Source organism: Staurois parvus, unplaced genomic scaffold (assembly GCF_062004578.1).
Source record: "Staurois parvus isolate SC_StPar_1 unplaced genomic scaffold, SC_StPar_1.0 ptg000209l, whole genome shotgun sequence".
In the NCBI taxonomy this organism is placed as follows: Eukaryota; Metazoa; Chordata; class Amphibia; order Anura; family Ranidae; genus Staurois; species Staurois parvus.
The window spans coordinates 5,801,521-5,827,779 of record NW_028318005.1 but is presented as its reverse complement, the minus strand read 5'-3'; the positions used below and the strand labels follow the sequence as shown (position 1 = coordinate 5,827,779).

At 43.9% G+C, this 26,259-nt stretch overlaps 1 protein-coding gene across 2 annotated transcripts in view; it reads left to right on the top strand.

Moving 5' to 3' along the window:
• Positions 1 to 6,227: 6,227 nt before the first annotated feature.
• Positions 6,228 to 26,259, top strand: part of LOC149461118 (filamin-B-like) — a 73,184-nt gene continuing 53,152 nt past the window's right edge. The window contains exons 1-4 of one of the 2 annotated variants that reach the window (XM_089678711.1): positions 6,228 to 6,602; positions 7,810 to 8,109; positions 11,890 to 12,027; positions 14,926 to 15,004. In XM_089678711.1, coding sequence (XP_089534837.1) covers positions 6,302 to 6,602; positions 7,810 to 7,877 — 369 coding nt within the window. In that variant the 5' untranslated portion in view covers positions 6,228 to 6,301 and the 3' untranslated portion in view covers positions 7,878 to 8,109; positions 11,890 to 12,027; positions 14,926 to 15,004. The remainder of the gene's footprint in view (positions 6,603 to 7,809; positions 8,110 to 11,889; positions 12,028 to 14,925; positions 15,005 to 26,259) is intronic. The other variant, XR_016312936.1, reaches the window with a different exon arrangement.

Here is a 26,259-nt window from a genome sequence, read left to right as displayed (position 1 = left end):
CAATGCCCTGAATCCTACAACTCCTCGTTTTTCAAATAAGTAAACTATTCACCTGCATACTAGAGTAGAAATTTACTTTATATACACATCCTTAAACAATGTATAAGTATAGCCAGCATCAAACAGGAACTGAATTCTGAAAGGTGTTCCCATAATAGGCCAGCTAGAGGGTAAAGGGCCGTTTACTAGTATTATCTGTAGCCTACTTTACCCTTGACTGATTTTCCATGCTTTGCTCTGCACTGTCTCTGTACTCAGGTGGCCATCTTGGTAGAGGCAGAGCTCAGCCTCCAACAAGAAGAACAGCGAGTAGTATGGCAGTGACATCATTAAATCTCCTTAGAATAACAGTCAGAGGCTGCAGTGCCTTAGTTCTCCCACTGCAGATATACAGCTATGTGGCTGTATGCATAGGAGTGCCTAGGCACACTCACATACCTCGTATACCAGGCACTGGGCTCTAAACATTCCTATGGCACCAATCTTGGGTAATTTTGATTTTAAACCTGGCTACAACAACAACCCTTCCACTGGTGGGAAAATAGAGACTTGCTATACTGTATATTGAGGATTCCTTAGCAGGAGTGAGAGTTCGAAGTTTAGATAACTTTAATAAAAATAATACAAACACCCACAATCAGAGATGTTTCACTACTATCAGATCACTATATATATATATATATATATATATATATATATATATACACACACTTTGATGAGGCCATGACTGATATCCACAACATTGTGTGTGTCGACATGCAGGTCTAATGAGGCTTCTCAGAAAATAATTTCTATTCTTGTTGTAGTACTCCTCTAATTAGGCTGCTCAGTTATTTTAATTTTTGGCTTCACTGTGAGTGGAGCAGTGATTGATTCTTTTTGTCTGTTCAGGATTTCCTAAGCTGGATGTTTGATTTCTCCCACCTCTTTCTGGAAGAAGCTTCCAGAAAACTAGGGCAGGGAGATGCAGATGCCTGGAAATAGGCATCCGGAAGGTGGCTTGGGAGGAGATAAATGTTTGGGAAGCTCTGGGTGAGTGTTCTTCTTCCCAGGAGGGTTCCATGATTCTAGGGGGCTGCTGCTGCAGATGACAGATGAAGTGATCTAAGGAGTTTCAATTTGGGCCTGAGCAGGAGGTGGGCTTAGGGCCTAGAGGAGATTGCTATTGGATTTCTGCTGTAGAGCATTATCTTGAAGTCCTGGTCCGGAGAAAGGATCTTTTATCTCTCTTACTGAGGATCTACTGTCGATGCTGGGTGACAGACAGTTTCTGGGAGATTGTGAGTAAAGACCCTACTGTGGACTTTTGGGTCTGCCTGTGCTGTAAGGGAACTAAGCAGAAGTGGCCATATGGACTGCTGCTGTAGGGTTCTTGACCATTCCTAATTACCTACCAAAAGCTGCTGCTAAAAGATTAAAGAGAGATTTGTACTCCATTATTGCTACTGATTGTTTTGGTGTATCCTGTAACCTAAACCCCTCTCCTTTTTAAAGGATTTTAAATCTTAAAAAGACATCCCCTAGACTGTGTTACTGGAGCTGATATGCATGGACTGGTGCTTGTGGAGATGGGCAGCCTTTGTACTTTATGGAAAAAAACAGCTATTACCAGCAGGCCCTTTCAGGGATAGCTCTACATTTACAACATGCTCATGGAGTCAGCCTAGAAACTTTCTTATATGCAACAATGTGAAAGGCTCTGGAAAAATAGCTGTTTGTTTCACAATGTCTATTACATACTGATTCTGAATGGGAGGGATTGGTTCATTATAATCACTTGGTGCATGCTTAGTTGTCAAGTGAGAATAGCTGCAGGGTCTTGCATCTCTTTAGAAGTATTTAACCCTTGGGAAGTGTCTCACCAAAACTGAAATTTCTGTTGAAGAGGATGCTTAAAATTTGACTTATATCTTAGTGCAGACTTCTGGGAAAACCAATGAGCCAATCATACAAGGAGAAAAATACATTTTTGGGGACATTCTGTACACCCTCTCCCCTTTCTTCCTATGTGCCGGGACGACCATCGACCAAGGAGTTTGTAACCTTTTCATGATTGCTGACCCCTAAATGAGTGCTCAATATGTCTCCTTACCCCCTTCACCAGACTGTCCGAATAGCTTAATCATTTAAAAAAGAAGGGGCTGCTGACTGTATAACTTAGTTATACGGTGACAGAGAGGCCTCCCTGCACTGAATCACCTACCTAGTACATGATCCACTTGCTCGGGCAAGGATTGCTTGTACGTGCCTGCCGGTCTGGCTGTGCTGTACGTGCCTGCCGGTCTGTGCTGTGCGGTCCTGGCCAATGATTGTCTCCCGGCAGTAAGACATTTGAGTGGTGTAGATGTTTCAAAGATAGCTGTACATCCGTCAGTGACGATCCTGGCCATGGTGTTTCCCAGCCCACAGCAGTCATTCCTGTGAATATTCAGCGTGTGGAACGCCTGATCCTGGATAATCGACGTATAACCTGTCGTGAAATTGCATAAGAGACAAATCTTTCTGTGGGAACAGTGAACACAGTGATGATGAAGTGAAGCAGGCTGTCCTAGGATGGTTCAGGCGTATTTGACAAATCTTTCTATGCCAAAGCTTTCCAGACATTAGTTAAAAATGTAGGATAAGTGTATAAATGTAGCAGAGGAGTATGTCAAAAAATAAATGCAATTTCCACTCCTTGAAATTTGTTCTTTTTTTATATAAACTCAAAAGTCCTGATTTGACTTCAATATCCCTCATATTTATGTGGACTTGTTGGTAGGAATAACTTCCAACTCACAGCTCAGATCTTGTCCAGCAGTCCCATAGAACAAATCAGCTGACACGTCGCTACCCCATTTTGCCTCCATGTGCCGATGACATAAACAACAGTGTGCTCAGGAAAGTTACATAACTGACAATATCTCAGCGGTTTTACATGTCTGGTTACCTTTTTATACACAGTACTGGCTACTATTACTAATGCTCACATAATTTTTCATATAGTCTATTTTTTTCATTTTGGTCTATAGTCAGTCTTACACAGGGTTTATGATCTGCCCCCTTTCTCACACATTATGGTGGCAATTAGCCACCCAGGATCGAGAACTGTACTCTGAAAGGAAAGATCGCATGCACCCCCAAATCCAGAAATATCATGTACATCTAACAGATGAGCAGAGTGGTGAGGGAATTCGGCAACAGTGAGTAACAGCAAGGAAGGAGGGTAGGTGCGAACTGACCATTCAAGCACTCAGGCACTGCCCGAGGGCCCGGGGTCAGTAGGGGGACCCATGAAATGCCCCTGGTACCTTTTTTTATAGGCTTTTTTGAGTGTGGGCAAGGAAACAGGGGCCCCATCATCCCCTATTGCCCGGGGGCCCCATGAGTTGTCAGTCCGCCCCTGGTAGGTGGTGTTTTAAGAGAGACATTTTTTAGGTCACAAACAGACCTGGGGACAAGACTCAACTATAATGAAGCAATAAACAATTAAGACATTTTTAGTAGAACTCCAGGTATTATGTAAAAGGAAATATAAACTGCCCATGAATGAAAAAAAAGAAAAAAAATACTGTCCCCTATAGAAGGTCCACTTCTCCAGTAGATGTTGCTACTCTTCCAGACTGAATGACAGCCATTACCATTTAACTCACCTCCTTTGAGCCCAGGATGACATGGAGCTGTCCCTGGGAGGGGTGCATCATTCCAGCCTCACCTCACAATAGTAGTGCAATGAATGGTGCATGAGATATGTTCAGTGAAGGAGTAAGGGACAGCTACAGCCACCACCAGAGTAGAAAACAAGGACCTGCGATGGCACTAGATTGGACAGAACTGAAGACCCCTTTTTCTTCAAATGTGATGGGTATTAACATTCAAACTGGAGTTCTGCAAGCACAACATGCAAGCTGCCCCCTCACAAAGCTGTGAACCTCAAATTGTTGTGCCTGAATTCTAACTATGAACTGATTACATGTTTGTAAAATTATAAAGACATTAACTGACCCCTATTTCCTTTTTTATAAAGTACATTTAGAACAAGATCTCCTCTTTTCATACTGAGGTGTTCTTGGAGCTTCTCTTCATCTGTAGAAGGCATCATCTTCCATCTGGTTTCCTTCCTATTAGACTGCTCTGTAAAACAGGGTTTCCAGACCAGGGTTCCTACAGAGGTTGGTAGGGGTTCCTTGAACAATGAGCAATGTCTACCTCTAAGATAGGTTCCCTCTGACACCATTGATCTTTTTAGCTTTCTTTATAGAGGTGAAGGACTGGATTCCCCCCAGTGACCACAAGTGTAAGAAGCATTCTTCCTACTGACCATCACACTAATGTATCATGAATTGTAGATATAGTCATTATTAGCAGGATTTCCTTAAAATAGAAATATAGTGTTTATTTAATTTTTAAATCATACTTACCTAGGCGGATTGGTCTGATGCTGCATCTGTCCCCGTCAGCTCTGAGTGTAAGAACTCAGTAATCACATGACCACTAATTGCTAAATTCTTACAGCCGCTCTTAGCAGAGAGTCGTGATTGTCAGTCACCACTGTCAACCCCCCACGACTGCCGTGCTGTAGAAGGGGAGGGAGCGGCTGGCTCAAGCTCTCAGCATATCACTGAGAGGCTGAGTCAGGTTCTGCTCCAGACTCTGGGGTGGATCCCGACTTTAAAGTCAGGATCTATCCCCAGACTGAACCAGCTTCAGTCTGCTGTCGGCTGAAAATGGGTCACAGGAGTGAAGAACGAACTGCACTCCTGTGATCCACATGGGAAATACGGCCAAATAGCCTGGATCTAATTACCACACGATGAGTCTTTTTAACCATTTATCTTGTAAGTGCAAATTTTCCATTGTTTACTGAATAAATTGTCAATACTGCACTTAGAGGCGCCTTCCTCTCTTTTTCTTGTTACTGCATTAGAGCCTTGCTTCCATTCTAAGAAGAGCTGCCTCAGTGTTACTGCTTCCATCCATCCATCCCTGATATCCATCTGGCACCTTTATCTTACAGCTATAGAGGTTGGGCTCCAACAAGCGCGCCCTATATAATATACATTTCCTGTACTCACTGCCCAGCACCACAGAGCTTGATTGGCATTTGCCATTGAACAGCAGAATTGTCAGGTCCACCACCAATGCCCTGTGCTTTTCACAGATGAAAGCAGGTTCACCCTGAGCACATGTGATAGACGTGAAAGGGTCTGGAGAAGCCATGGAGAAAGTTATGCTGCCTGTAACATCATTCAGCATGACCGTTTTGGTGGTGGGTCAGTGATGGTCTGAGGAGGCATATCCATAGAGGAACGCACAGACCTCTACAGGCTAGACAATGGCACCTTGACTGCCATTAGGTATCGGGATGAACTCCTTGGACCCATTGTCAGACACTACGCTGGTGCAGGAGGTCCTGGGTTCCTCGTGGTGCACAATAATGCCCAGCCTCATGTGGTGAGAGTATGCAGGCAGTTCCTGGAGGATGAAGGAATTGATACCATTGAATGGCCTCCACGCTCGCCTGACCTACATCCAATAGAACACCTCTGGGATATTATGTTTCAGTCCATCGGACGTCGCCAGGTTGCACTTCAGACTGTCCAGGAGCTCAGTGATGTCCTGGTCCAGATCTGGGAGGAAATACCCCAGGACACCAACTCTCGTCTCATTAGGAGTATGTCCCGACGTTGTCAGGCATGCATACAAGCACGTGGGGGCCATACAAACTACTGAGGATCATTCTGAGTTGTTGCAATGAAATTTCAGCAAAATGGACTAGCCTGCTGCATCATTTTTTCACTTTGATTTTCGGGGCGTCTTTGAATTCAGTCCTCTGTAGGTTGATCATTTTCATTTCCATCAAACGATGGGGCATCCTTACATTCCTAACACATGACCCCTTCCCTGTCAGTATATATATCCAGCATGATATGTTTCCCCATTGAGATCTGATGGGTTTTCTGTGTTCCTTTCATTTTTTGGAGCAGTGTACATTGATTTCTATCTCAGGCTCTGATGAGGTTTTAAATCAACAAATGCAATCAGAAAGTTTCACCAAACTCAATGACATTGTTTATTATTATTAATAGGAAATGTTTTTAGAGGAGCGATGCAGAGAGGTAGAGCTGCCGCTGTGGAGATGTCTCCGGCTGTCAGTAGCCGCTGTGGAATCCAGCGCCCAGCAGATGGCGCCACTCACCCAGCAATGGATCCGACTCGGTAGGAGATCCTGGAGAGGAGGCGGAGTCTGATCGCACATGCGCCATAGTAGTTGATCCAAGGACTGCGCCATTGTTATTACACGAACGGAAAGAAGGCGGCTATGTGCTCTGTTATCTCCCGTACGATGCCGGTGACCGGGAAGGACCTGGAGGAGGACGCGCCATGGAAGAAGATCCAGCAGAACACCGTCACCCGCTGGTGTAACAAGAAATGTGTGAACAGGAGGATCGGAAACCTGCAGACCGAACTGAGCGATGGACTCCGACTGATCGCCCTGCTGGAGGTGCTGAGCCAGAAGAGGATGTACAGAGAACACCACCAGAGACCTACCTTCAGCCACATGCAGCTGGACAGTGTCTCTGAGGTCCTGGAAAAGGAGAACATCAAGCTGGTGCCTATAGGTGGGTCTTCTCCTTCAAGGTGCCCGTAGGTGGGTCTTCTCCTTCCAGGTGCCTGTAGGTGGGTCTTCTCGTGCTAGATGCCAGTAGGTGGGTCTTCTCCTTCCAGGTGCCCGTAGGTGGGTCTTCTCCTTCCAGGTGCCTGTAGGTGGGTCTTCTCGTGCTAGATGCCAGTAGGTGGGTCTTCTCCTTCCAGGTGCCCGTAGGTGGGTCTTCTCCTTCCAGGTGCCCGTAGGTGGGTCTTTTCCTTCCAGGTGCCCGTAGGTGGGTCTTTTCCTTCCAGGTGCCCGTAGGTGGGTCTTTTCCTTCCAGGTGCCCGTAGGTGGGTCTTTTCCTTCCAGGTGCCCGTAGGTGGGTCTTTTCCTTCCAGGTGCCCGTAGGTGGGTCTTTTCCTTCCAGGTGCCCGTAGGTGGGTCTTTTCCTTCCAGGTGCCCGTAGGTGGGTCTTCTCCTTCCAGGTGCCCGTAGGTGGGTCTTCTCGTGGTAGGTGCCCGTAAGTGGGTCTTCTTATGCTAGGTGCCAGTAGGTGGGTCTTCTGCCAGGTGTCCGTAGGTGGGTCTCCCCCTTCCAAGTTTATATAGGTAGGTCTTCTTCCAGGTGCCCGTAGGTGGGTTGTTTCCTTCAAGGGACCCATAGGTGGGTTGTCTCCTTCAAGGGGCCAGTAGGCGGGTTGTCTCCTTCAAGGGCCAGTAGGTGGGTCTTCTCCATCCAGGTGTCCATAGGCGAGTCTTCTTCCAGGTGTACAAAAATGGGTTGTGTTCATAGGTGAACCATCACTTTTCAGTAGCCCATGGATGAATTATGACCATAGGTGGGTCGCTTCATTCCAGGTGTCCAGTACTGAGGAAGGATTTAGTAGGACGTCTAGTTGGGTTTCTGTCATTGCTGTCACCGTCTACAGAGTCAGGGACTTGAATCGTGAATCCAAGCCCTGAGATCATTCACTCTTGGAGAGTAGAATTGCATCAGTCTCATGGGAAGGGGTCTCAATAACACCGGGTGAACGGGTAGTGCATGTCTTTCTCAATGTTCAGGACATAATCCTGGATCATTTATCCCCCAATGGTGCGAATGTGTGAAATGCAACATTTCTGACTCATTGATCTGTCAGGGTTTATTGGTATTTTGATTTCCTGTGTTAATGAGCCTTGTTGTGTTTTCTAAATCCTTTCTAATGTCTTTTTTTTTTTTTAAATTTTGTTTTGATATAGGTTCCCATAGGTGGGTCTTCTCCTTCCAGGCGTCCGTAGCTGGGTCTTCTCCTTCCAGGCGTCCGTAGCTGGGTCTTCTCCTTCCAGGCGTCCGTAGCTGGGTCTTCTCCTTCCAGGCGTCCGTAGCTGGGTCTTCTCCTTCCAGGCGTCCGTAGCTGGGTCTTCTCCTTCCAGGCGTCCGTAGCTATATCTGTAGCTAGATGTTCTCCTTCCAGGTGCCCATAGGTGCCTCTTCTCCTTCTCAAGGCACGTAGGCAACTCCTCCCCTTCCAGGTGTTCAAAGATGGGTTGAATACATAGGTGAGCCATCTCTTTCCAAGAGCCCATAGGTGAATTATATCCATAGATGGGTTGCCTCCTTCCAGGTATCCAATACTGAGGAAGGATTTAGTAGAAATTCTAGTTGGGGTTCTGTCATTGCTCTCTCTGTCTACAGAGCCAGGGACTTGAATGATGAATCCAAGCCATGAGATCATTCATTTCTGCAGAGTAGAATTGTATCATTCTCAAGGGAATGGGGTTAAATGTCTCGATAACACTGGATGACTGGGTAGTACATGTCTTTCTCCATGTTCAGGATATACCGTATTTTTCCCTCCATAAGACGCACCTGACCATAAGACGCACCTAGGTTTTAGAGGAGGAAAACAAGAAAAAAAATATTCTGAACCAATGGACTGCAGACACAGTACAGGAGATGACCAGAGACTGCAGACACAGTACAGGAGATGACCAGAGACTGCGGACACAGTACAGGAGATGACCAGAGACTGCAGACATAGTACAGGAGATGACCAGAGACTGCAGACATAGTACAGGAGATTACCAGAGACTGCAGACATAGTACAGGAGATGACCAGAGACTGCAGACATAGTACAGGAGATGACCAGAGACTGCGGACACAGTACAGGAGATGACCAGAGACTGCGGATGTACTACAGGAGATGACCGGAGACTGCGGGCACAGTACAGGAGATGACCAGAGACTGCGGACACAGTACAGGAGATGACCAGAGACTGCAGACATAGTACAGGAGATGACCAGAGACTGCAGACATAGTACAGGAGATGACCAGAGACTGCAGACATAGTACAGGAGATTACCAGAGACTGCAGACATAGTACAGGAGATTACCAGAGACTGCAGACATAGTACAGGAGATGACCAGAGACTGCGGACACAGTACAGGAGATGACCAGAGACTGCGAATGTACTACAGGAGATGACCAGAGACTGCGAATGTACTACAGGAGATGACCGGAGACTGCGGACACAGTACAGGAGATTACCAGAGACTGCGGACACAGTACAGGAGATGACTAGAGACCGGATGTACTACAGGAGATGACCGGAGACTGCGGACACAGTACAGGAGATGACCAGAGACTGCGGACACAGTACAGGAGATGACCAGAGACTGCGGGCACAGTACAGGGGATGACCAGAGACTGCGGGCACAGTACAGGGGATGACCAGAGACTGCGGGCACAGTACAGGGGATGACCAGAGACTGCGGGCACAGTACAGAAGATGACCAGAGACTGCGGGCACAGTACAGGGGATGACCAGAGACTGCGGGCACAGTACAGGGGATGACCAGAGACTGCGGGCACAGTACAGGGGATGACCAGAGACTGCGGGCACAGTACAGGGGATGACCAGAGACTGCGGGCACAGTACAGGGGATGACCAGAGACTGCGGGCACAGTACAGGGGATGACCAGAGACTGCGGGCACAGTACAGGGGATGACCAGAGACTGCGGGCACAGTACAGGGGATGACCAGAGACTGCGGGCACAGTACAGGGGATGACCAGAGACTGCGGGCACAGTACAGGGGATGACCAGAGACTGCGGACACAGTACAGGGGATGACCAGAGACTGCGGACACAGTACAGGGGATGACCAGAGACTGCGGACACAGTACAGGGGATGACCAGAGACTGCGGACACAGTACAGGGGATGACCAGAGACTGCGGACACAGTACAGGGGATGACCAGAGACTGCGGACACAGTACAGGGGATGACCAGAGACTGCGGACACAGTACAGGGGATGACCAAGAGACTGTGGACCTTTGGGGAGGGAGGGGGAGCGGGTACCTGAATTTGACAGGTACCTGCTCCCACTTCCGTGGAGTTGTCCTCCCTTTAGTGTGAGCACCTGGCTGACAGCCGGGTGCCCACTGCGCATGCTCGAGAAGCGCTGACTCATTGATCTGTGGGGTTTTATGGTATTTTGATTTCTCGTGTAAATGAGCCTTATTGTATGTGTTTCTACAGCTTAAGGAATGTCCTTTTTTTTTGTTTTAGATAAAGTAGAGGGAGAGCTAAAACCCCATCAAGGTTTTTGCCATTTGTCTTCCACTGGGGAGATCCTCTTCCTTTTCTGCCCTAATGACTGAAAAAAGTGCCCTCTTAGGCTCCATGTACACGGGACACTTCTGAATGATGGAAACTGCTGGAAAACATAGGTTAAAAAATGTCTGTTTAGTGGCATTTGCATACCGTGTTTATGAGCATTTGGGTTTAGAAGCGTTTTTTAAAGATAATCTCAGGAGACCTTCTAAAATGCCCTGAATGCACTGAAAAATAGTAAAAAAATTAACTATTTCGGACATTTTGAGAGAAATAGAGAGCAGAAGCAGAGAGAGCAGTATTTGTTGAGATTAGCTGTCTTTTTTTTTTTTTTTTGTGGTGTTTGGATGTGTTCCAGCTCATTTCTGTGCAGAAATTATTGCAGCAGTGTCTAACATATTTTCTTTCATGCGAAACCTCAAAGTATGGTGTACCAGGTCCATTTGAGTACTGGGAAAACGCTTTGCATGCATTTTGTATGATGAAACAGATCTGGACAGCATCTGGAAATGGAAGAGTTAAAATAAAATTGTAAACACGGTTAGCCGCATTTACTAGCATTTGAAACGCCGATAAGAAGAAAAGGACAAAGCCACACTCATGCCATAATATTTCTTGAAACGTATTGTCTTCCAACACAGTCCTTAAGCCATGACCCATAGAGGGGCGGGGACAGTGTGAGAAGCCAACTTCTTTAATTGATCCTTATGGTGTGACTTTAGTGAGGCTTTGTCCATCATTTTTTCTATAGCTGCTGTAGTATATTTTCCATTTATGAAAGCATGTTTAATGGCAAATTGTATGCTGCTTATAAAACTATTACGTTTTAATTATTTTACAGTTTTGTAATGATAATTCATAAACAGGAAAGTTCACTCTGTCAGGTGGTCCATTATGTCCCAGGTTCTGCAATCTGCAGCCTTGCTTGGGGCTGAGATACAAAAGGTTTATACGCTCCTGCTTTTTAAGCTCCAGCGCTGTGACTTTTGATGGTGGCTTTGGTGGCCTGCAGAGGCGCTTCACCTAAACCGTGCCCTCCTAAAATCTGTGTGTTCTTTCGCAATTTTTTTTTTTTCAATTTTTTTATTTTTTTTCATTTCCACAGTGTCTATGTCTAACTGACTGTGCCTTAGGCTGTCCATAGATGGAACAAAATTTGGCCAGTTGAGCAGAGACCTGCCAAATTTTGATTCATCTATGGTCATTCCCGTTTGAGAAGAGTCGGTCCAATGATCGATGACACTGGAATGGGACTGTTGAAATATTTTAATTCAATCAGCACCTGCAGTCAATAGGCTGCAGCTCTGATCAGTGTATTCTGACAGCGGAGGAGTCTCATTGTCAGAACACAGCAGTGCAGCTAGGAGGAGTCCTTCTTTTACCTTGAATATGTGGATAGGGGAATCCATTTATTATTAAAAAACAAAATCCAACTTTACTTTACTACCTAGTGAGTCAGTCTCTCAGAAAGCATAACTTACATTTAGTTTCATCTGTGAAGTAGTTTGCATCATAACACCCAGAAGCTGTCTGTTCATAATGTGTGTGTGGTGTGTCACAATGCCGTACGTTCACTGAGGTCTGCTTTGTCCACCGTAACTAACACGACTGCCTGCACCGACCTGTCTGAGGCATGGCAAATGTGTTACGATTGTGCAGATAGTATTTTCTGTATTTAAATATCTGAGCGAGTGTTCCTATCTCTTTCTCTATCAACAGCCTGCAACCCAAACGCTTGTCGAGCTCGCTGATGTGGCTTGCAGCACAAAGGTGTTCGAATTAGAGAAACTGCAGAGTTTAAGATCGACCCCAGGACTGCAGGAAGTTGTGATTTCCATGTTTCAGAGAAGGGGCCAAGTAAGTGTCTTCAGTTGTTTGACTGTATGCAAACTCTCCCAATGTCTTAAGGGTCTAGTTTTGCTAAAACATTAAGGGATAGGTTCACATTTTGTATAAAAAAAAAAAAAAAGTGTGTGTGTGTATATATATATATATATATATATATATATATATATATATATATATATATATATATATATATATATATAATAAATGCACATCTTTTTGCAGACAAAAAAAAGTGCATTTATTTCATTTTTTACTCTGCAATCTAGAGAGGATTGCACCTGTGGGTGCAATGTCGGGATCCTGCAGACACTCCATCATCTGTCTGTTCATACCTACCCTGCAGGCAAGCAGTTTCTGAATTGGAGGTAAAATCAATCAACCACAAGAACTCTCACCAGCGCCCTTGCAGTTCAATGAGCAGTACGTGCCATCAGCTCCAGCTGCTGACATTACTTGTAATTCATTCATTCACAGAGTATTGAATGGGCAGCACAGTGGCTAAATGGTTAGCACTTCCACCTGGCAGTACTAGTATCGTTGGTTCCAATCCCAACCATGGCACCACCTGCCTGGAGTTTGCATGCTCTCCCTGTGTCTGCATGGGTTTCTTCCGGGTACTCTGGTTTCCTCCCACACTCTCAAGATATGCTGGTAGGTTAATTAGATCCTGTCTAAATTGGCCCTAGTATGAATGTAAGTTAGGGACCTTAGATTGTACGCCCCTTTAGGGTTAGGGACTAATATGAATGTACAATATATATGTAAAATGCTGCGTAAATTGACGGCGCTATATAAGTACCTGAAATAAAAATAAAATAATGAGGCGATTGTGTGGGCAGAGCCCTGAACAGCTGCACTGTTTTTAAGTTGTGACAGTGGGTGTGGGGAAAGGATCCCCTGCCTGCTGTCACAAGGAGGGGGGTCAGGGGGATTAGGTGCAGGCCAAAAGAACACAAACTGCACTCATGAGAATTCACCTGCAATGAAGGATTACAACTGTTCAGCTACTCCACTATTGTCAATGCTTTGCAGCCCTCTAAGGACTGGGGAAGCCCAGAAGTCACACTAGAAATGCAAAAACAGAGGGCGCACCAGCCTTGTGCATTACCTTTTGTGAGTATACATTTGATGTGACCTTTTAATAAAGCTATCACAAACAGCATAGATAAACAAGAACACCAGTATGCACAGTGTCCTAATTGACCTGATCCACTGAGTGAGTCCCAACCACGAGGAGACTCCCCTCAAAAGCTGATGTGTTTTGAGGGGAGAATCCCCCTCTTCCTCAGGACACTGTGGATACTGATGTGTTGGATTATCTGTGCTGTATGTGTGTATTCATTTGTTTTATCCTTTTAATAAAGCTATCGCAAAGGTAATGCGCAAGGCTGGGTGCGCCCTGGGGTGTTGCTTTTGCAGGGAGAAGATGAAGGAGCTGGAACATGTTACATTTTCCACCCTAAAAACGGAATATTTTGGAACATTTAACACGTTTCAAAGGTGACTTTATCCTTTAATACAAAATGCCCCCTCTGTTAAAGTGTTACTAAACCCAGGATCCTGCATTCACTATATCTGATCTCCCACAGTGCACACAACATGGAAACGCCCTGCAAAACATTCATTTTGAGCAATTTTTGTACTAGTGTTTACACTCATTTTAGCATTTTTGTTTTTTCTGCCAGAGAACTGTCTCAAAAAGGTGAAACCGAAGGTTTTTTTTTTTTTTCCTGCCTGTAAACACTAAGCTTAAAATATGCCTCCAAACAACCTAATGTGCATGGACACATAGGGGTTTATTTACTAAAGCTGGAGAGTGCAAAATCAGACTCCCTTCTGCATAGAAACCAATCAGCTTCCAGGTTTCATTGCCAAAGCTTCATTGAACAAGCTGAGGTTAGAAGCTGATTGGTTTCTATGCAGAAGGGAGTCTGATTTTGGACTCTCCAGCTTTAGTAAATAAACCCCATAGGATCACATTAGTTGCTTCTAAAGACAAAACGCTAAACTCCTCTAGGAGCAGAGTTTTTTAAGCCACAGTGCATGGACCCTTAGTTGACTTTTATTTCACTTTTTCATCTACAGAAGGATTTAATGGCCTTCATTTTTCTCATCCGCACACAGTGCAGGTTGCTATTTTTTGGATAAGTCCGTATTTCCATATAGCCTATCAGTTTGGAGGAAATTTTTGACAGCACTGTGATACAATCCTTAGTTTGGGCAGTGTACTCAGTTATAAAGCTGGTAATAAACATTGCCATTTCTTCCACTTTCAGTCCCCCAGGAATGGCCGGCAGTGGAGAATTGGTTTGATTTTCTGTCGTTCAGCCCATGGGTTGAATGGGAGGAAATTGAGCCATGTATGGCTGGCTTTATACAGTATCTCACAGACGTGAGTACACCCCTCACATTTTTGTAAATATTTTATTATATCTTTTCATGTGACAACACTGAAGAAATGACATTTTGCTACAATGTAAAGTAGTGAGTGTACAGCTTGTATAACAGTATGAATTTGCTGTCCCCTCAGAATAACTCAACACACAGCCATTAATGTCTAAACCACTGGCAAAAAAAGTGAGTACACCCCTAAGTGAAAAAGTTTTAACAATGTCCCGAGATTATCGGGATTATCGACAGTGCATTGAACCTGCCGTACGTCACTGCACACCAGATACTGCGTTGTAATGCAGCTCCTGGTTTGAATTGGCCCTTAGTCTGCAAATACACCTGAAAAATAGCAGTACGCTTCCTGGCATGTGGTGGTAGCTAGACACCTCCATGCCTACTGCCTCATAGCTGTATATCTGCAGTGTGAGATCTCAGATACTGCTACCTATTCGGGAATTTTGGGATGAAGTTTGGTGATGTCACTACTGTGTTGCTCAATGTTTTCTCTGCTTACAGCTCTGACATGAGGATGAAAAATTCTGCTTCTACTGAGATGGCCGCTTGCACATAAACGCACAGTGCAGAACAAGAAATGGTGAGTCCTAGTTTACACTTGTGGTTAGTGGGTGGTAAAACACGTGGTTGAGCTGAATTTATCTACTGCTTCCCCCTTAAAGTGGTAGTAAAATTTAAAACAAATACAACAACAACAAAAAATACAGCTCTGCAAGGCAAAGGCATAATGTCACAGTAGGCGTCAAATACTAAACATCCTGAAGGATTTACTTTGAAACAAAGCCCTCCAGCGGCGTTCTGTCACCTCTGCAGAGGCTTCCATCTTCACTTAGTCTTGGTTCGAAAGGTGCAGCCGCTTGATTGGCCGAGCCGCGATGACATCATGGATATGCCGTTCTTTCAGAGCTCATGTGCCTGTGATGTCACTGGCTGCAGCTCACTAAATTATCTCCTAAACTGTGCATGTTTGTGAGATATTTTATCTTCAAGTAAGCTTTTTTTTTTTATAAGCATATTTGTAGGTAAAAATAATAAATGAGAGTTTAGTACGACTTTAAGCTGCAAAGGTAGTGGAGGTGGGCGTACATAAGCCGCGGTTGTGATGCTTTGCATCTTGGTGCACAAAAGCCTATCCCCGCTATTGCAAACACAACCTATTAGACTAAATGGGGGTGTTTCTTGTGCCCACATGGTTGCTACATGCTGGTGCAAGGTGTTTAATGGGTTAAAACCAGGTGGTGAGTAGGCAATATAATGCCCACTCACAGCTTGTCAAACACCCTATAAAGAGCAATCCAACATGGATCCCTGTTCAGCGGGCAACACAACTAGATACGAGGCCTAATCATGAAGGATTGACTACAGGAATCCACAGACAATACAGTTTGTCCTTTGCTCTCCACTTGCCTTTATTTGTGCACAGCTTCCACGTTAAGTCCTCATGCACACTGGACATTTTTACAGCGGCTGTTTTTGGCTTCTGGAGTTTCTTTTCTACACCCAGTAAACTCCCCAGCATGTTATCCTATATGTTCTTGTACACATAGGCTGTGATCAACGTTTTTTGGGAGGAGCGTTTTCTGGCTGGAAAAAAACCCCAAAACTAGTGGGTTTCAAGAGGAGTTTTTAAGCTGTAAAAATGCTCTAATGCTGATAAAAGCTGAAAAACTCTAAAAAAACATTATCCGGCATTTATGAGCGTGTTTGAGCCTGAAGATTTTGTGGAAGTATAGCTTTGCTAAAAAAACGCAAACGCTGAAAAATCCTAAAAAAAACCGCTGAAAAAAGCTAATGCTAAAAAACACAAAAAAACCTCACATTTTTTATTTCCATATTCTACAGCTAACACTACTGGCGTTTTTCTAACATCCCGTGTGCATGAGGCCTTAAGGTCGCTGCACCCAAAACTCACCCGGCTGTACTTTTATCTAAAATATCACTTTTGTGCCACCTAATCCTTCAGGATCTATTCATGCCAGATGCGTTGGTCAACTCATGCAAGCGCATATACATTGTAAAACTATTATTATTATTTATTATACAGTATTTATAAAGCACCAATAGTTCGCTCAGCGCTGTACATTACAAAGGGGGACAGAACATGTGACAGAACAATACCAGTACAATGCAAAACATGAGGGAATTGAGGGCCGTTCACAGCAGTATGTTGTTCTGATGTGCGCTGTGTAAACATGTTAGCGTTTGGTAATCTGCACAAACCCCAAAAACAAAACAGTTAGTTGAAGCTTCCATTACAGCACGGGTCTCCAAACTTTCTAATCAAAATGGACAGTTTGCTGTCCTTCAGACTTTGGGGGGGCCAGGCTGTGGCCAGCAGGAATAAAAATGTTCCTGGGATCAGTGGGAATAAACAGTGCCCCATCTTTGGTATTTGGGGGAGGAATAGTGTCCCATTGCTGTTGTCAGTAGGAGGAATAGAGCCCCATTGCTGATGTCAGTGGCCTGAAATATGCCCTATTGTTCATGTGAGTGGGCAGAATAGTGTCTCCTTGCAGTGGGATGAATGGTGCCCCAGGCGCTGGATAAAGGCAAGCAAAGGACCACAGTCTGGAGACCACTGGTTTACAGGTAACGCTTAGTGAGGTAACAAAAAAGCATAAAGTATTGCAGTGCATGTCAACACACGTGCATTTATGTGTGCTCGACTTACAGAACACACAATCTGCAGTTTGTTTTGATCTATAGGCGCCCTTTACTTGCATAGGCAGCTTTCTGTTAAAGGTGAACTACACCTTTAGGCTGGCCATACACTATAAAATTTTCTGTCCAATTTTCTTTAGATTTAGCTTCAACCCTGTAGTGTAAGAGCCTGCCTAACTGGATACAATTGAAAGTGTTGTTAGGTTCGACCTCCTTTTATATGTTTTTTGGTAAATCTAAACCAAAAATCTCAAGAAAATTGTATAATGTATGGCCAGCCTTAGTCTGGCCATGCACGGATCGAGTTTATTTCCTGCTGTATCGACAGTGTTCGATCCATGGGTGGCCCGCTTTCACTACCCGGCTTGATGAGTGTTCGATCCATGGGTGGCCCGCTTTCACTACCCGGCTTGATGAGTGTTCGATCCATGGGTGGCCCGCTTTCACTACCCGGCTTGATGAGCTTCAATCTGTAAAACCCTTTTAAAAATGCTAGTGGCCTATCATCCTAATCCAGTGACATCAGTATTTCTAAGGCCCCGACCTGAAACAAGTATGCCGATCAGGAGTTTGATCAGAACTTTTTAATCTGAGGGTTTTTTTGGCCTCAGAGTATTGGTTCAGTAAGTATTGAAGTCAGAGACAGCCAGGTAACTAGAGGGTCTGCAGAGACCACCCCCATACTCTTCTTTCAAAGTTACTCTGTTAGCACAGGAACATTTGTATCCAATAACCTAACGGCTAAAAGAAGAATGCAGTTAGTTGAAAAACTTCCTTGACAGTGGCAAGTATTCCACACTTCTGGGGGTACGGATTACCTGCTCCTCCCGCTGCACGCTGTGGTTTCTCCCACAAGCTCCTATGTCCCTACAAGAGGCACAAACCACAGTGAAACCACAGTGTGTGGCAGGGAAGACTGATATTCCACACCCCTGGAGATGTGGGATACTCGTCACGAGGGAGTTCTGAGTGTATTCCTTTTTCTTTTAGCAGGTAGGCTTTTGTATACGAGTGACTGTGGTGACAGGGTCACTTTAGGAAGCCAAACTCTAAGCTCATGTGAATGCTTACTGTACTGCGAGCTGCACTTTGATGTGTATAGCTGTTGCCCTTTCAGTACTTTGTCTTCCTGATAAGAGGTCTGTCTGAGAAGCCCTGGACACAAACTATCTGTGTTCAGTTGTACATATCTATCCCTGTATGCAACTAAATGCATGGATGTGCAGTCATTAGCGTACAGCTATTGCCTGTCATTGACTTGTGTAGGTCATTGTGTGCAAACATCTGTCCATACCTCCCACCAGTCCCATATTTCTAGCTTTGTTCCATGTACAGTGGTCTTGTCCCACATCACCCTATCCAGTAATTTTACATTTACTTCCATGTATCTGCCATATCTCTGCTCATATTTCCCGCTAGGTTCATATCTGTCTCTCCTTTTTTACCTCTTTCTGCCTCCACCAGTCTGCTGCTTACTCCATCCTCATCTCTCACTACATTATTTATATTTTAATCTCTCCATCAATCATTCCCCTACTTCCACCCCGGTATGTGGCCAAATCTTGTTCACACATCACCACCCCTTTCATATTTCCTCCGCCCCTCCCTCAAGCTGCGAGTACCTGCGAGTAATCCTCCCTGGACGCATGGGGGTTTATTTACTAAAGCTGGAGAGTGCAAAATCAGGCTCACTTGTGCATAGAAACCAATCAGCTTCCAGGTTTTATTGCCAAAGCCCAATTTAACAAGCTGATGTTAGAAGATGATTGGTTTCCATGCAGAAGTGAGACTGATTTTGCACTCTCCAGCTTTAGTAAATAAACCCCATGCTGTCTGCAACTAGGGCCAGCAATTGCAGATAATCCCTCCATGAGTGCCTACTATTCTCTGCAGGAGCCATTAGTCTCTCATTGCTCATGGAGTGATTGGAGAAATTACCTGCAATGATTGGCCCTGGATGCAGGGTCTTCTTCCTGCAAATAATTGCCAGGAGAACCTCACTGGGGCTTCTAGATGTAATTGACCATGCCAGTGTGAGAATAGAACCTAACCTCTAATTTTTTTACATCATAATATTCTAAGGCTTCATGCACACTTGAGCTCCTAAATGCCTTTTTTTTTTTTTTTTTTTGTGACACCTTGAAGGCCCCTCTGTTAGCCTATGTGTACATGCACACATAGGCATTTAAAGTTCACAGGCAGGGTTTTTTAAGGGCACTTATCTGTATGCACCAAAATCACGTTCAGGAGCGGAGCATTTGGCCAGAATAAAATACCCAACGCACATTAATGCTAGGCACATGCAGTGCCTGAGCGTTAATTCAGTTATTGGCCAGCAGAAATATCCTTGCCAGTGAAATGAAGTAACACCCAAATGATTGACTTGCTTAAATGTAGTACAAATATTTTCAAGTGTAAAGTGTTTTTTTTTCTGATACTAGGAGATAGGCATATAGGAGAGTTGGCCAAAGCGTCCAGCCTAATTCCCAAAACCAAAATGCCTTGCAGTTTCTTTGTTAAAGCGTTCAAACTCCCCCTGGTAAACTAAAAGTGAAAATGGAAATGAATATATATAAATTAAATTAAATAAGTCCCACTCCAAATTGGTGAAAAAAAGATTTAAAAATTATATTCAAAAAATGATTTATAAATATTCTTGAAAGTTCTCTTCCAAAGGATATAACTTATGCTTCCACCAAAATAGTGCTCAAAAGATTATACCGCACTCACCAGATATTGGTGAAAAAAAACGCCTTTTATTAGGGTTTTTATGGGATCCTAGACCCAGTCAGTAATCCTCCAGATAATAGGTTTCTCCCACTCCAAACCAGAGTATATCCAGCCTCATACCTCCAGGATCACCAGACACCACTCTCCAAGAAAACGGTCAGAATAATGTAGGGAAAAAAACAAATATATAGCGAAATACTGCAACACTTGGTTATCTTCAATTTTTAAGTACCAAGCCACTCACATTCTTAATGATCAGAATCAGCATTTTATTGCATTTTAAAAGCCTCAAAACGCCACATCACCAGGGTAATTCCTTGAGATGACCGCACATAGAATCTCCCATACACAAGATGGCCCCCAGGAACGCCGCACGCCGGCGTGCGCTCCACTCACCGGAAGTGACATACTACATATGGCGACGGAACCGGAACTTAATTTTTATTCTTATTCTTAATTTTATAAAATATGTTTCATATTAAAGTGTTAATGGTAGATCGGCAGGAATGCATTTTTTGAAGCCTGTTAATGGGGTTTGAGAGGAAAAGTATGGTTTTTCCCTTGAGTTTTAAGTGTATTGTAATGGGATCCCACAATGGCATGAGGTGACAGCTGAATAGGGTTTATGATTTGCATGTAGCCTATCAGATGTAGAGGGGAGGATGCCGCGTTCAGTATATTTGCAGCGTCTGACTGGAGTGGTGTGGTCTGTGATGACGCCCTGGAGGAGGGGCGAAACGCGTTGACACATTTCCGGTTCCTCCACCATACGTAATACGTCACTTCCGGTGAGTGGAGCGCACGCCGGCGTGCGGCGTTCCTGGGGGCCATCTTGTGTATGAGAGATTCTCTGTGCTGTCATCTGGTGTTGACCGTGGGATCTCAAGGAATAACCCTGATGATGTGGCGTTTTGAGGCTTTTAAAATGCAATAAAATGCTTATTTTGATCATTAAGAATCTGACTGGCTTGGTACTTAAACATTTAAGATAACCAAGTGTTGCAGTATTACGCTATATATTTGTTTTTTTCCCTACATTATTCTAAGCGTTTTCTTGGAGAGTGGATATATATATATATATATATATATATATATATATATATATATACATACACAGTCAGGTCCAAAAATATTGGGACTTCGACACAATTCTAACATTTTTGGCTCTATACACCACAATGGATTTGAAATGAAACGAACAAGATGTGCTTTAACTGCAGACTGTCAGCTTTAATTTGAGGGTATTTACATCCAAATCAGGTGAACGGTGTAGGAATTACAACAGTTTGCATATGTGCCTCCCATTTTTAAGGGACCAAAAGTAATGGGACAGAGTAATAATCATAAATCAAACTTTCACTTTTTAATACTTTGTTGCAAATCCTTTGCAGTCAATTACAGCCTGAAGTCTGGAACGCAGAGACATCACCAGACGCTGGGTTTCATCCCTGGTGATGCTCTGCCAGGCCTCTACTGCAACTGTCTTTAGTTCCTGCTTGTTCTTGGGGCATTTTCCCTTCAGTTTTGTCTTCAGCAAGTGAAATGCATGCTCAATCGGATTCAGGTCAGGTGATTGACTTGGCCATTGCAGAACATTCCACTTCTTTCCCTTAAAAAACTCTTAGAATTGTGTCGATGTCCCAATATTTATGAACCTGACTGTATATATGTATGTATGTGTGTATATATATATAATTATATTAATTTCCTTTTTCTTTTTTTATTGCACTGTGTTAATGTTTATATATTTTTTTTGGTGTGTATTTGCACTGATGAGCAGCAGCATTTATTTGTATATTTATTAATAATTTATATGAATTTTGGCGGTGGTGATTTATGTTTAAATTAAAAGGGAAAATGATTACACTGCATCATAAAATAAATCAAACCGTTATACAACATATAACAACTCATAAATGTGAGCGGGTAGCCCTTGGCCTAGACAGGAGTAAACTAACAGTGCAGCTGTCAGCATGTAACTAAACAAACAAACAATCAGGGCAAGGGCGTAAGATGGCACAAACTCTAGTGTAGTAAACTCCACTTAATTTATTAAAGTACAGATAAATGCTACTCAAAAGGGGTGAACAAATAAGCACATGTAATTGGAGGGGAGGGGTTGAAGAGATCACTGCATCGAATCAAGTCCCAGCACCAACATGAATGGATGATCTGCACCTTACACAGCATCCGGACCACTGTGTAGCCGGCTAGTGATTGTGGAGCTGCACAGGCTCTGTCAGTGCATTGTCAGTGGATGATGCTACCCTCAGACATGCTGGGTCACAGGAGTCCGTGAAATGTGTCCTGTGACCCAGCATGTCCCAGGGTAGCATCATCCACTGACAGTTATCCTAGTGAGTGAGGAAGCCAGGCAGCCCGTGGAGCTTGTGATGGAAGGAAAGAAAATTGCATAATCTCTGGTCTGATTTAGTTCTTTTCCAAAATCTGCCTCTGGAGGTTGCCTGTAGATGAAGCCAACTGCCCACTGTGATAACATTTTAATCATGCTCCTGCATTAGGTATAGGCCATTTACGTTCCTCCCAGAGCCTGTCTGAGAAACACTCAGAGATGGTTCCCACCCTGTCCTGTCTTAGTGGTAGGTTGTTGCTAAGATGCTCCCTGTGCCTGCATTTGCTGACTCCTCAGTCAGGGGAGCTCAGAGCTACTGTGAAAGGGAAGAGAAAGTGCACATGTGCAGGGATTTAAATTGGACAAACCTCATTCATGTGATGGTGAAGGGCAGGGATCACCTTAGCAACAAGGTACAGAATATTAGCACAGCGGTTTATGAAATGCAGATTTTTAGTAAAAATACACCAAAGTTATTTTCAAGGCAAACAAATGTAATATATTACCTTTTTTTTAAAAAAAATATAATAGATGAGCTTGCACTGTTTAAATGAATACCCAACATGTCAAGCGTTTTGTCAGTAAAAAATGCCTGACGCATGTAAAAGTGCTTTACACTTTTACAAGCATTTGTCCAGAATAATAAGTTCTTTTGGCCTTTGAAATGAATGAACGCTCGAGCGCTAGATGCGCCGAGCATTAACATGCGTTTAGATGCTTTTACATGCACCAATCATTTTTTTTTCTGCCAAAACGCTGCTGCTTATGGATGCACTGGCCCTGGGTTTTTCTTTGTGCTAAATGTCCCTGCCACTAAAAGCTTCTAAAAGTCTATGTGTGCATGAACACATAGGATAACATATGGGGGCGTTTAGAAGCAGGAAAAAAAAAATGCCTGCTGCCCCTAAAAGTGGCTGCAAAAATGCCCTGTGTACATGAGGCCTTAAAATTGCATCTGCTAGTGAAATGGTGACGAACCTCGGTATCCTTTATGTTCCATAGAAATAAGAGAACTGTGCTCATATCTAAATGGCTTGTACATACATACATACATACATACAGGGCTTTCTTTCTGCCGGAACGCGGCGGTACTGCGTTCCGCCACCTTTTTCTTCTTGTCCCCGCTCACCGACTGCCTCTGCAGAGCTGACAAGCTATGCAGAGCAGCGAAAGTGACAGGTGCCGGACGCGGCTTGTTTATGTCATGCTTGCGCGTGCCCGGCACCTGTCACTGCCACTGCTCACAGCCGGTGAGCGGGGACATGCACGCTTCACCCCCCCCCCCTCTACCGCCAGCGTGTAAACATCGGGGGCGCGGACGATGGGCGAGGACACTATGCACGCTTCACCGCCCCCCCCCGCCGGCGTGTAAACATCGGGGGCGGCGCGGCGACATCAACGGCAGTGACAGCGTGGACGCAGGGGCCGTACAGCTTGGAGTAGGTAAGCTGCGCTCGGCTCCCTGTCACTGACTGCAGTATCATGTATTGCTCTAAATTTTTACTCTCTCCCCAGCCTGTGCCCACCTAAACTATCCCAACCACCTGTGCCCACCTAAACTATCTGAGCCCACCTAAACTATCCTCACCCACCTGAGCCCACCTAAACTATTTCAGAACGCAATTGCTCAGCGCTCAGCGGCGCCGATCGAGAGCGCCCCTCCTGTGCATGAGGAACAGGAAAGATAAATTCAGTGATGGACGGTATTTTTTGGAGGAAAAGGTGGCAACCCTAGGGGAGCCTGTAGGAGCAGGCACATCTACCAGACAGGGTACACATGCATGCTAGACTGATTTTATATCTATGCTGGACGTTTACAAACGGCCTGCCATGATTTTATATCTATGCATGTGTTCCTGGTGTCAGTACGGTACTGATTTTATATCTATGCGTGTGTTTCTGGTGTCAGTACGGTACTGATTTTATATCTATGCATGTGTTTCTGGTGTCAGTACGGTACTGATTTTATATCTATGCGTGTGTTTCTGGTGTCAGTACGGTACTGATTTTATATCTATGCATGTGTTTCTGGTGTCAGTACATTAGTCATTTTATATCTATGCATGTGTTTCTGGTGTCAGTACGGTACTGATTTTATATCTATGCGTGTGTTTCTGGTGTCAGTACGGTATTCATTTTATATCTATGCATGTGTTTCTGGTGTCAGTACATTAGTCATTTTATATCTATGCATGTGTTTCTGGTGTCAGTACATTAGTCATTTTATATCTATGCATGTGTTTCATGCAGATCATGCAAGAGGCAGCCGGGGGTCCGATGACATCATTTCCCTTATATGGTATGTACGGGAAATGATGTCATCGGAAGCCCCTCCCAAATTTTACTTGCATTCCTGTTCTCTAAAGGGGTGGTCCTAGGGTTTGATGGGGGCGTGGCCAGGTTTGGGTGGGGGAGTTCCACCACCTTTCCTCTGAGAAAAAAAGCCCTGCATACATACATAGGTATAAATCCCTGAAGATGCTAAAACTACTGAATGAACCCTCTGCTATACACCCTTCTAACAAACTTTGCATAAAAACAGGGATTTTTAGTTCACATGCATTGCAATGAATTGCAATACATGTTTAAGCTGGCCAACTGCGTCAAAGTAATCCCTCTCTGGCCAGTCCTACACTATACTAATCTACACTACACTAATCTACTCTACACAACACTAATCTACCCTACTCTACACTACTCTACTCTTTTCTGTTGTACTCTACAGCTCACTAATATACACTCATCTACACTACACTAAGCTAATGTAAACTACTGTACTCTCCACTACACTAATCTACACTACACCTCACTAATCAACACTACTCTACTGTCTAATACTGTACTCTACACCTCACTAATCTACACTACACCTCACTAATCAACACTACTCTACTGTCTAATAATGTACTCTACACCTCACTAATCGACACTATCTACTACTGTACTCTACACCTCACTAATTGACATCACTGTCTACTACTGTACTCTATACCCCACTAATCTACACTACTGTCTACTACTGTACTCTACACCCCACTAATCTACACTACTGTCTACTACTGTACTCTACACCCCACTAATTGACATCACTGTCTACTACTGTACTCTATACCCCACTAATCTACACTACTGTCTACTACTGTACTCTACACCCCACTAATACACTATACTTCTGTACTCTGTACTACACTAATCTACACTACACCTCACTAATCGACACTACTCTACTGTCTACTACTGTACTCTACACCTCACTAATCAACACTATCTACTACTGTACTCTACACCTCACTAATCGACACTATCTACTACTGTACTCTACACCTCACTAATCGACACTATCTACTACTGTACTCTACACCTCACTAATTGACATCACTGTCTACTACTGTACTCTATACCCCACTAATCTACACTACTGTCTACAACTGTACTCTACACCCCAATAATACACTATACTTCTGTACTCTGTACTACACTAATCTACATTACACCTCACTTATCTACACTGCACTGCTCTACACTACTCTTAACCATGCTATACTTCACTCTTCTACACTTCTCTACACTAATCTACACCGCTGTAACACAGAAACAAGGTTAACTTTTTTTTTTTTGTTTTTTTGTTTTTTTTTGTTTTTTTTTGTTTTTTTGTTTTTTTGTTTTTTTTTGTTTTTTTTTATAATGCACACTATGCTTCATATAAACAAACATGTATATACATATATATATTTATACATTAAAATATACTTCTATAAAATAAATCTATAGAAACAGAAATGATGTTAAACATAGAAGACCAAGTTGGAGTTACCAAATTCATCAATTTCATAGATATACTGAAGGTTGATGATGTCTTCCCCCTGGAGGGTGGGTATCTCCCAGAAGGGGATCCTCCGGGGCTCTCTTCTGTCTCCATCCTGTGGAAGAAAAAAATGAATCATTGCTCTGCAAAGAGGACATGTGTTGCTGTGCTCCCTCCATGTTCCGATGCAGCCAGAGTGAAATTGATGGGAGCAGGTTAGGGTTGTATTGTCCCCTCCCACTTCAATTTCACTCAAGCAGATGGAACAGGAGGGCAGCAACTGGGA